The 12902-nt window shown below is 35.1% G+C and overlaps 1 protein-coding gene across 2 annotated transcripts in view; it reads right to left on the bottom strand.

The window, feature by feature from the left end:
* Positions 1-12902, bottom strand: part of ADSS2 (adenylosuccinate synthase 2) — a 39605-nt gene that overhangs the window by 10144 nt on the left and 16559 nt on the right. For both annotated transcript variants that reach the window (XM_087776462.1, XM_087776463.1), the window contains exons 2-8: positions 12436-12538; positions 9837-9905; positions 9028-9078; positions 6703-6769; positions 3412-3519; positions 3030-3111; positions 1085-1211 (exon numbers count right to left, since the gene is read on the bottom strand). In XM_087776462.1, the coding sequence (XP_087632588.1) occupies positions 1085-1211; positions 3030-3111; positions 3412-3519; positions 6703-6769; positions 9028-9078; positions 9837-9905; positions 12436-12538 (607 nt within the window). The remainder of the gene's footprint in view (positions 1-1084; positions 1212-3029; positions 3112-3411; positions 3520-6702; positions 6770-9027; positions 9079-9836; positions 9906-12435; positions 12539-12902) is intronic.

Genomic DNA, 12902 nt, shown 5'->3' with positions numbered 1-12902 from the left:
ATCCCAGGTTTGCATCAAACATTTCCCTGTGACAAGCATATCTGAAGACTTTTCCTCTTTTTTTTTTTTTTTGACTTGTTAAAAAATGAAGTTTCTTCCAATATCATGGGAAAACTTGGTGCTTACACTTATAATGACTAGTCTTAGACATATCTTCCTCTTAAAAGAAGAGGCTTTCAAACTCAACATGTTTGAAAATGCCCAATATCAGAACTCCTATCAGCTGAAAGCAGACTGCGTGCCAGTTTTGTATTTGTTTGACAGTAGTCCCTACAGGCTTCAATTTCAGGCTTAAGCATCTTTCCAACAATAAAAACGATGCAGTTACAAGACTAGTGAGACTGAAGAAAAATGGAACAAAATGCAGGAGCCAATCATATAGGCTGCTTATGCCTATACAGAGGTATAATAATTTATCTGTCCTTACAATATATTGGTAACAAACATAATAATCTCATGGAAAAAAAAAAGCTGCTTCTATCAAGAAGCTTCTAATTTTATTAGCAAAATTACAGTGTTCTAAAAAAACCCCACACCATTTATAATTTCAAATTGATTGGGACCATCTTCTCATTCTTGCCTCATTAGCAATCCAGATTTCCAACATCTTTCCTTACATCGTGAAACAGTGGAAAACTCAATGTTATATAAAGGGGTTTAAAAAAAAAAAAAAGGCAAGCTGATTCATCAAAAGTCAACAAGTATTTTGCATATATACTTTGCCTCTCAAAGCTCCCCATTTTTCTTCTCAAGTGTTTTCCATAGATGTATACAACTGTGAGTTATTTCACATAAAATTTATAGACACTGAAGTAATAGCTACAGTCTATTTAAGAAAAGTCACCTGGTCTTTACTGTCATTCAAATAATTAATCTTGGGAAAGTCTGAAGCTTTTTGAAAGAATTTAATTACAAACTTTTCTTTTCCCCCCTCTAATTATTTGCTAGTCATTGAGCACTGTTCCTCCAAAATACAAAACAATTCTGCCATAAGAACAGCTAAGTACAGAAGAGCTTATATTTAGTTTTCCTCTTTCACAACATAAGTATATAGCAAAGTGTGTCTCAAAAAGGTTATACCTACCAAAATCTATGTCCAGCAGTGCTGCATTTGCACCTTCTACTAAAATCTTCTTTGGTGGTCCGTGTAAAGCCTCATACATGAAATAGACACCATCCCTTACCATTGGTTTTATTTTTTCCATGCAGCCCTGAATAATACAAAAGACTATTGTATAGTATAATTTCATTATGATAAAGCCAGCCAGAGTACAAGTGCTATTGCTCCCTCATAACAATGCTCTTATTCCTTTTGAAAAGGAAAAGCAAACATAAAGAAATGCTAAATATGCCATAATAACTGAACAACGGAAGGAAGAACATTAAACTCAGATTTACACAATAGACATGTATGCTCTTCCTAGGAGGAAAGAAAAAGAAAAAAAAAAAGGAAAAAAGGAAAAAAAAAAAAGAAATAAAATCCAAACTTTTGAAATGTTTTAGAAATATTCAAGCTTGAGCATAATGACAATACTTTACTGTATTCAGTATTTCATTTCCAAGTGTTCGAACTTTCTCCCCTAAAACCAGCATGTGGGGGGTTACTTCTGGCCACGTGAAGCCAACAAATGCACACAATTGTAAAGCAACATTAATTTGTGATACATATTCAGGTATACTTGTAAGTAAAAGTAAAAAGTTACTTATTGGAATTAAGGGTCAAGTGCCTGAATACCACTGAGTAGCTGGATGTAAGAAGCCAGTAATGTTCACATTAACACTTGGTACACAGCCTTTTTCCCCATGAGAACATATGGAAGTTCTCATTCTAATGATACACTTCACATAAAACATAACACTTCGTCTTTCAGAATTTAATCAAGTGCATTAGCATAAAACAAACATTAAGCGCAAGTAATTTTCCTCAAGCTACATATTATGTTTCCACCCTAACAATGAGTTTCAGATATTCTGTAATCCTAATGTGTATTAAGTAAACTATAAAGCATTATAAAACACTCAACTGTATCTGATTTTTAGGTCTACATATTGATAAAAATAATTCAACTCAACAGGTGTAACAGATATTATTTAAAGTAAGACAAACAGAAATGCTAAGAATGCCCATATACTCCATTCTAGAGCTGGTAAACTGAGTTCAGTGGCAACTAAAGACACAAGAAGGATGATTTCTTTGGCCTGATTTTCTGGAAGAATTAAACATGTAACTGTGCACACCCTCCCCTGTTCCACACAGGCCTCAATGGTTTTAAACAATTTGTCAAATTTGGTTGAAGTTTTCTAAGGGGTAAAAAAAAAAAAAAAAAAAATCTCATAGACTTAAGTTGCTACAAAATTCATGAACAAAACGGCTGGGTACGGGTAAGACACCTGACAATTTTTTCAAATAAGAACTTGGGTGCACCGCAAAAATTGCACTATTAGGCATAAGAAAATTAATAGTAGTGAGAAATCTCACAACTGTCCCAATTGCAGGGAAAACATCAAATCAGAATTCATAATTAACCACAAGACTAGTTTGCTGGCAATCAGGCTTCATTAGTTCTGCTGCTATCAACTTATATTTTTCTATGCTGTTAGACAGTATTTTTTTTCCTTAAGGCTTATTACTTAGAATAATAATTTGCTTCAGTTCTTAAGTTTCTGACACAAGGAATTAACATTCTGGTTTATAATGAAACATACCTTCCCCAGCTACAATCTTGGTTTTTTTCTCCTAGCCAGGATGTTTGAGCAAGTGTAAGTCAAAAATAATTCTCCCTATACAAGCCTTTTTCTTTAAGTTTACAATATTTCTCTTGAAACCAAGTTTTGAAATGCTGCATGAAGCAGGGTCAAAAGCGTCTTCAAGGATGCTAGCAGACTCTTTAAAATTGATACATACCAATTTCACATTATATGTATTATGTTTTAACTCCTCACACAAGCACGAGCATCAGTCACCACGAGATTTACACATCAATAACTGCACACTGATTATATTGTTTAACAGACAGAAGCAGGCTTACCTTGAGCTTTTCCAATTCCCCTTCAATATCTATCTCTAAGGTAGGATATATCGCTTTGTACTGATTGGCTAACACTTTGAACCTGGAAGGCAAAAGTGTTTCACTAAGGTTTTTGTTTGATTGTTTTCCTCCTCAACCCCCCCTCAACCTTAGGTTTTACTGGTTAGATATCTGCAATTACTTGGTGATTAAACAATTTTAAACAATAAAATGTTTTATAATTTAATAAATAATTTAATACAATTATAAATAAAATTATTTTCATATTTTACAATTTTTTTAATTAAAAAAGTAACAGCAAACAGATGTAACTGCTTACACAGGGTACTGCCCAGAAACTGAAAACTATGCTTACAACTGTGCATTAAAATACAGAAATTACCTCTCAGAAAATTCATCAAAATCAGAAACAAGATCACACATTCTGAGTCCACTTCGAGCTGCTTTTGAAGAATATACTGGACCAATTCCTTTTTTGGTAGTTCCCAAACTTTCAAAAGATAATAACAGGCGTTATTCTTGATATAAAACTGAGGTGTTTTTTCTTTAAAGCTAATACATCCTTAGCATAAAATGAATTGTTGTTAATGGTGAGCATTTAGAACCTTGTTTTAAGCATTGAAAACATGAGATACTTTTAGTATGCAACCTACTTTCAGAACATCACTGATTATAGACATAAATACATTAACATTCTACACACTTCTGTTTTTAAGCCAATAACTTTTCATACTTTAGTGAACTCTTACGGATTTATTTGTACATAATTCCCAGCTTTTATACTTAAGGAACTGAATGCCAAGACAATATCCTTCAGTACTATGAACTAAAGCTAACTAAATACCTTCCTAAAAAACTGTCCTGAAGACCTAAAGAAAGTCCTCAATAGAGCAACAGCACTAACAGTTTGGATTTCAAGTTCGTACGTAAGAAATACTTCATTTAGTACTAAATGCCTCAGCTGGAGCCAGGAAAACAGAGAACATCATTGCCAAGCATCTAAGTGACAACGATACTCAAAATGCTGTATGTTAGAAAGGGTTCAGGAACAGATTTTCCACTGTGGCTGGTTCTGAAAACCTGAATTCTTTTTCTTACCCTTACCTACCTACTCTGCCTGAAAAGCCTTTTTCAGTTTAAGCCAGTGATATTATAAGACACAACTAGCTTGCACTGACTTTACTGTCAGGGAAGTACAGCTAGTTCACAAAGTGTCTCCTGCCAGAGTCTTGCTAAACAGCTATCAAAATGGAGCCGAACTGCACTCATCATAGGAAGATTATCAAGCATCTTCCCCATTGCTCTTAGAAGATTAAATAACTTTTTAAGGAAAAGTGAACAGGTGGGCAGCATTTTCAGAAGTGTGCTGTACGTTGCTAAGCTTAGTTTTGCTCTTAGTTTTAACTGTTGTGGCTTTTTTTCCCCTGAGAAGGCACACAAAGCCTCATCTTCTTCAATTATAAATTCTGCATATACAGAGTGGCCCGGATTTCTTCAAACTGCCTTGAAGGTACCACACCGTAACTCAGTTCGAGAGGGACTCCATTTCAAGTAGAAGGTATAGGTCATATCTGAACTTTATGTTAAAGGGTATCATTTGATATGTGAGTGAATGGAAATACAGTTCATAATCAGGACATAATTCATGTTAGTTAGGTCATTAGTAGTTTGGAGTAGATTCAAAACAATAATCTTGGAAACAAACAAATTCTTCCAATTAGACGCAATACTGAGTAACCTCAGGGTGTGATATGTTTGCCTCCACTCCGAAAGGAAAGACATTCTCATCCACTTTGCATCACACAGATCATCCACTTTGCATTCAACCAGACCAGGACATTGTAGCTTAAATAACCGACTCCAGCCTCCACCCCAATTCATACCCTCCGCAGAGAATTTTTTTAAGGCGTCGTCGGTTTCCATTTATTTTGTTTCATTAAGACATGCCAATTCATAAAAGATTTAAGCTGTCAGAAGACTGTATTTATAGAAGTTAAAACAATTGTATAAGCATAATATACTATATTAGATTATCTTTTCTATAACCTTTCTGCAAGGGAAGCTACATGAGCCTTACTTATGACTTTTTTTGAGCTATGTTTGAACAGATAAAAGCATTCAGTTAAAAAAATAAACTTACTATTTATAGTGATCAACTTTGAAGTGTTAGACACAAAAGAATTTTAATACCAAATATGCTATGCAGTCAAATCTACAGTTAGACATGCTAGCAGGCTATTTCAATTCCCCACCCCGCTCTCAACAAACAGAAGACAGTCTTTTGATAACCAGTTTATGATAGCCCGTTCTTAGCCAGCCTGTAGTAGTACTTCCCCCACTACAGTCACTTAAATAGCCTTAAAATTTTGGAGGAAATAGATAGCTTAGTACTTTCAATCCATCAGCAGTTTTAACAAGCTTGAAAACTGTATGATTGTTGCAGAATTTCAAGAACCACACAGAATGAAGAAATACAGCACTTTTAAGAGTGATTTAAGTTTTTCAGCTTTGAATGTAACTTTTTTTCCTGGGTTTCTTTAAACCAATTCATTGGAGAAAAGTGGTTATTTCTTCATTGAGCTTTCCCTTACAATCTTTAACACTAATAAAGTGGTTCCTTCTCACAAGTAGCTAAGTGACTGACAATGTTTTTAATTGCAAATATTGTCATATAACAATTTTAGCTTGCGCTCCATAAACATTCAAGAATAGCTGATATACATATACTGGCCCATTGAAAAAATATATGTATATTCTTCCATATATATATATATATGCATGTTCTTCCTGTTTACTTTTTAATTCCTACATAACAGGTAACGAGACAGCTGGTACAGCACAGTCAAGTGTGAAAATAACCCAGTGTAAGAATAACTGACAAGTTATCATTCAATAGCAACCTGTGTGAAGCAACATATGCCCCAAACAGACACTCTTAAAGGTTATTGTCATGGATGATACCTTTTACGGGTCTCAGTAAGGAAGACTGAATTACTTTTCATCCACGTAGACAAAATTCCAAGAAGAGAGATTAAGTTTACTGGTATCTCAGAAATCTGTAAGTGCTGCATTACTTTCCAGCTGTAGACATGTAACAGTTAATTCTGCCGGCTTTTTCCCCATCCCCAAGAACTAGCGAGCTGCTTGGAAATCACAAGTTCGAAACACAGCAGCTAGTTTCTCAAAGTTTCAAAAGCTTCAGAAAGTCAGGAGCAGCATTTAGTAGACAATGTGAACATTTACATGCCACTTCTGACAATGAAGCATTGTGAGATACCAAATTAGTCATATCAGACCTTCCAGTTATTTGGAGACGACAAAGGGGTCCTTCAATCTTCATAAACAGAAATATATTTTCACAGAAACAAATAGCTCCAGTAAACAATTAAAACATTAGGAAGCAGGAACCTTTTTTACAAAGCAAATAAGGAACCAGGAACTTTTTTCATAAGGCAAAATATCAAGATACAACCCTTTCATTAAGAATATAATCTTTTGCTAGCCTCTGGAGAAGAAAAGAGTAAGAAATGATCCCTGCATACCCCGCATTGAAGAGTTACAGGGATAATTAATACTTTTTTAAACTCGATGACAAACAATAATAGAAATCCAATGTATTAAGTTGTATGTTTGTACTAAGTCATCCTATGTTTGACAAAATAAAACTACCTACTTCTTTCCTGCTTGTTCTTGCCTCTGTTGTTCTTGGATGCCATCAGCAGCTTGGTGGAAATCAAATACTAAGAAAATAAAAATAAGTAGAAAATTTGTGTGAAACAAATTACCATATCAGTAACTTATTTCTTCAAACCAACTCTAGCCCTGTTTATCAATGTGGAAAACAAAAAAATACACACTGAAGAGAGGCAAATAAAATGACAAGAGTTTCTTCTCCTCTTTTACAAGTTACATTTTTTCACAGGGAAGAGTTCTCATTTTTTTCAGAGACTTGTTTGTTTTTTTTTAAGTGTTTATTTTGTAAAATACTTGCAGACTGTGTATACACCTCCCACAGAATAACGAAGCCATTTCAGTTTGTAGTGGCCCAAAAGAATGTGTGGACAACAAACAAAGAAAACATGCAGTTGAAAAAAAATCCTGGAAACAGGTTAATAGTAAAAAACATCATACTGCTGAAATTTCAGGTGGGAACTTTAAGTAAACATTCTGATTCATTCTAAAGATTTCTTACACCATTATATTTTTATGTTTTAGACGACACGAATTAAAATACATTTGGAAATACAAAAGCTCCCACCAATGTCTGTTATGTAAACAGAAGTCAATCTTCACAAGCCCCGATTCTTTTTAAAGCATTACATATTATTAATGACAAAGACTATACAAAGTATTCCTTGCACCAATTCTTTGTCTACAATAAAAGCAAAAAAAAAAATAATCTGACAAGACTCACATCAAATATAAACAGTGGTGCAACAGTTTACAGGTTAACAGAAGCCAGCTTATTTTTCTTAAGTACTATCTCCTGAAAGTTAAACAACTAATCTACACTTTACAGACGAAAGACTGAAAACTTGCAAGAAACAGACTCATTTAATAATTACTCTAGTCTCTCTAGAACAAGAGTGGTTTTCCTTGTTTGCTTTACCAATTTATTTTTGTGTTTATTTCCACACATCCCCATCATTTAAAGGATTAGATCATCCCCAGCAGCTTGAACCTATTTTTGGTTGATCTTTTGTTACAGACTTATTCACAGATCACCATTTTACAGAAGGCATATTTAGGGTGGCAACAGATCTCCAGACTGTCATCAACACTTTCTAAACAGAAGCATTGTGAAAGTTCATTTATGTTAAGAGGTGGAATGATTATGAGTGACAGTCAATAACTGGTCCTTTTTACTCAGGACCTGTTTAGCTATGAAAACTTCACAGTATTGCCATTGCCATATAATCATCACAGGACAGTTTTTCTAATAATCTAGTCATTTCCAAGTAATTCACCTACAGTGATTCTACTCTCAGAAAGGATTTTAGTAACTTAGGAACAGTTACTTAACTATTTCGAACTCAGTAGTTACTCCAAAGTAAAAACATGTTTATTCTGAAATAAAATGTTCACTCACTAAGCTATTCCAGATCAGTTTAAAACAAAACAAAAAAACTCCAGCCAAAATACCAAACACAAAACCAAAAGTAAAACCATTTTTCTGGTGTTACAAGCTTTTATCTGATAAAGACCTAAAAAGTTTGCATCTTCAGCAGATGACTACCAGAGCAGCAAGAAGCCCATTTCCTAATACATGCAGTTACATATCTATTATATTACAATATCTAAAGATCTAATTTAAAGGATGAATTTAGGTAATAAAGATGTCCTAGGAGTGATACAGGAAGAGCCTCTGACGCTCTGTGTTGGTGGTTTGGACTCTAAACACTATTTTACTCCAGGCTCTGAACTGCAGAGTTGTCTGGAACATAGGCTGGAATCAACACTTGACTGATGAGGTCCCTGCGAGGAGGGCAGCCATTCTCTCCATCCCTATAGAGTCCTTCCCATAAGGCCTTCTTTCTGAAGTATGTGGCATTTTACTTGGTAGGGAGCCCATTAGTTTGGAAGTCATGCCCAGTCATGTGGTTTCCCAGCAGAAAAGTTGCTATAAGCAACACTGCTTTTACACCAGAAGTGGAAATGAATCCTTCAGTCAATTAACTTCTGAGCTACTTTTTGACTGCTTTGCACATCTAATCTTTGGCTTGGAAAGCGAACCTGCTCTCCTGGCTAGGTTATGCTTACGGAATAGGATTAAAGAGTCACTAGAATATAAACCTGGGAGGGTCTTGAGTAGTGAACGATTTTTTTCTAGGATATTCAATAAACGAAAGCAGTATATGGAGACTTAATCCAAAGAAAAGTACATACCTATACAAAGAGATGAGTAAAAATTGTCATTCTTTTACTGCCATGGAAAGTTCAGACCAAACAAAGACTAACAAAAATAATCAACAAAAAAAAGCCACAAACAGGAACTTACCAATATGAGCCCTGTCAGAAATTATTAGTCTTTTTTCCCAGCCTTCTAGCCCTTAAAAGACAAAATTAAATAGTTCAAATTACATTTTGTATAGCATTTTTGTCTTCTGATGTATAAAGGATAAATACTTTTCATGTTTAGTCTTCAGTCAATCTATTTAAAGATTGAGCAATCATGATCCAGAGGAAAAAAAGTAGATTTCAATAATTAAAACTTGGTATCAGCCTATAAAGCTGAGAAAGTCAGGCTTATTCTGAGGAAGAATTCTAGCTATTCTACTAGTTCCTCAGTTTCAGCAATCAGTTAGTAGCTTTTTGGTTTTGAATAATCTAGACCATTGGTTTACCTCACTTATAGTAGACTGCTGCCAAGCATGGCCATAAACATAAAAGTATCCAAAAATTGAATTCTGAATCAAGAAGCAATTACCACAGCATTTGTTTACATTAACATGTATCATCAAACTGTACACTAATATCGTAAGAGGTAAAACGACTGTAAGCAAGTAACACACTTTCAACAAGTTGTTTCACTTCTTAAATTCACTGCTTTAAGCAAAGAAAAATGTCTGCAGATAATTCATATTTAGAACATGTTCTCTTCTGAAACAGTACAGAGACTCCTTTTGTCTGTCTTCCCATGAGGGCCCTGGGACTTTTAGCAAGACTCCTGTCAGAAACTAGCAGCTAAACAGAGTTCTGGAAAAACACACTGTACGTAACCTCTATAGAGGTTACTATCCTCTATCTAAATCTTTTGAGGAGGGCCTGACAAACTATTTTAAGAGTAGTATCTTAAAATTTTCTCACCTTTTCCTTTCTTTAAGTTTTTTTCAGCTTCTTCAAAGAGTCCTGGCAAATGAATTACAACGCCATTCCCTGAAAAAAAACATTACACAAAACTTCATGAATTATGTTGAGCATGGAAAAAAATATTCCAAACAATTCCAACACACTTCATGTTTTATATGCAGAGTATTTTATTTAAGTTTTTAAACTTTCAAGACATTGCAATTTTTATTCCTAAGAATTCATCTGTAAAAGACTGATTTACACCTAAAGTATGCCTTTCTAACTACATGCATTTAATCTTTTTAATAAACTCAAACTTTCAATTTAGATCAGGACAAACAGTAACAGCATTGTGGGACAGTCCAGAATGCAACTTCCTCTTCCTCATATCTAAAATTAACTTCCCTCTTTGTATTTCATTTTAACAATGCTATTGTTTTTTAAAAGCTTAGCACTTTTCTACCACCATTATAAACACTGGCATCTCCTCAGGCGCCCTTCTGCTGTAAATAGACACAGAATATTCCATATATAGAGTTGGGGTTGTTAACAGACTAGCAAAAATAACAGAGGAAAAAGATCTATCAAAAGCAAGCTCACTTTCCTACAGCTGTCACATTGCTCAGAAAAAGACTATAGCTCATACAATTAACCAGCATCACTGAGTGCCGAAGAAGGAGCATTTCCATATAGCAAAACTGAACCACCTTAAGATCATACCAAACTCAGTAGATCCAAAGCTATCAATATGATAACATCTAGTTAAAGAATGAAGGGACCTGCCATTTGAAACTATTTGCATATCACCTAATTTCACATAGATAAAAGCATTCTAAACACCAAAATACAAAGTATTTAAGACTTCTTCACTATAACCTTCATGGTACAGTCCTAATCAATAGTAATAATCTATTACAATACTCCAATCATTTTGCCCTTGCCCTTTTTTTTTTTTTAACCTATAAGCCCTTTCAGTGGAATCCTAAGCCAGATAAATTTTTTTCTGAAGGAGATTTTAAACACAAGGCAGACCTAAAAGAAGCTAGAACAAACAACTTCAGAAGAGACAAGACCAAGAGATAGCAGATACAGACAAGAGGATCTGCAAAAAGCTCTCTCCTACCTACTGTATTTTTAAAGGATGGGGTCTCTCCTATTCAGCCCTGAGTTCACCAAACAAAACATGGCAAATGGGCATCCATTTTTACTGTTTTCAAGCAATAAAATGTTTCTTTTAAAGAAACATAATACAGTAACACATCCAAGAGAGATTAAAAGTAGTATCATCTGCCACAGCCCTCAAAACTAGAAGCAGTTAACATCCCAACCTCCCCTTCATCAGAGGGAATCTATTTCCATGCCCATTGGCTCAATTGCTGTAGAAGTATTAGGCAGGGCAAGTTTATCCAAAACTATCCCACTATCGAGTCACAATATAACAGCTGAAAAGAGGGAATTAACCACCAATTCCCATCAAGTAAAGAGTTAGTGCTGACTGCGAGTATACAGTCACTACAAGCTGGACCCAAGAATTCAGCAAGGACAGTTTATGAATCAAGTAACTAGCGACAGAGGCTCTTTAATTGCTATGCTGTTTAGCAAACTGTCAATGACCACTTACTCTCGGCACCTGTACCAAGCTGAGAGGCAAGACTACAGGCTCAAAGCAATGCGATATGCAGGAAAAAGTGATAGGAAGAGCATGGCAATAGCGTCTTGATTTGGAGAAGCACACTGTGTAAGGGACAGGAGTTCTGGGTATCAAAAAAGCAGGATAGAAGTGTTGATAGGTCATAGCCTTTAGTGACCCAGAGACTCACCTGATTTGTGAAACAACACACAAGCACATGCATAGTTATTACTCTGTGTAGACATGCTTTATATTTACCTTCATTTTTAGAAGGAAATTTTAAGGGCTATACAGCATTATTAAATAGGTTGGTCATACAAGCAATCCAAAGAAAAATAAAAAAACCAAACACATAGGACTGGTAACAGGATTCCAAGAGAGGGAGGGGGGTAAGTAAGTAGGCTTGTAGAGACAACAGACAGAACAATCTAAACCCCCTTTCAGAAAGCAAACAGATCATAGATCCTGATATCACACAGTACTGCTGCTGCCCTAAACCTTCTAATGTACTCTCCTGAGAGGACTTCTTGGTAAGAACTATATAATGCAGAAGTCTTTTGGAGTCAGCATTCATTTCACAATCCAATGGAAAAGGAAGGAAAGATCTATGTTTCAAAAGGTACTGGTAGTTACTTAGCAGGGCTAAAGATTAAAATAGAGGAGGAATTCTGAGAATAAAAGAAATAATTGGTAGAGAAAATAAGAGGGAATGGGAAAATGAAGATATGCTGGGCAGCTAGCTGTTTGCATTGATAGGACAGATAAGAACAAAGATGAACTATCCAAGACAATAAAAGAAACCTCCATAATCCAAACTTCACAGTTGAGTTAAGACAATATTAAGAAGACAGTAGAGCAGTTCAGGCCTATGAGAATTTGAGGAAGAAAAATCCTGATCCTGTATGTCCTCAGAAATAGTTTGTTATTTTAATATGTCAGAAGTCTATAACTACAGTATTGTCTATTTTTTAGAGATGTCCCACTTACCAATGAATGCAGTGACTTTTGGATTGATGATCCCACTTGGCAGAAGATGAAAGTCATACTCCACAGAATCCACAACAACTGTATGCCCTGCATTATTGCCTCCCTGGGGGGGGGGGGGGGGGGGAAGAAAAGTTTTAATAGTTTTTGATACTAAAGACAAATGAACACACAATATAGAGATGGAATAGACTGGTTCCAGCTCCAATTCTGCAGCTTGCATCTCTGTTACTGACAAAAGATCTTTCAGAGATCTCCTCCTCCCAGGAAATCAGTCAAACTTCTTTTGTAAAACTTGACAATTTCAACACCAGTATTATCTGTCATACAGACTTTGGACAGTACTTTGGTTCATCAGAGGTACAAAAGCTTGGAATAAGACTAAAGTGTTTCAGGAACATGCAAACATTTATAAGAGCCATCATCAGTTTTACTAGGTTCCTATTACAGTTATGGAGAGTAAATATTAG

Source organism: Nipponia nippon, unplaced genomic scaffold (genome assembly GCF_047370975.1).
Source record: "Nipponia nippon isolate SJK-2023a ecotype South Korea unplaced genomic scaffold, ASM4737097v1 scaffold_4, whole genome shotgun sequence".
NCBI lineage: Eukaryota > Metazoa > Chordata > Aves > Pelecaniformes > Threskiornithidae > Nipponia > Nipponia nippon.
The sequence above is the reverse complement of the archived record's forward strand: the minus strand, read 5'-3'. Positions and strand labels throughout refer to the sequence as shown.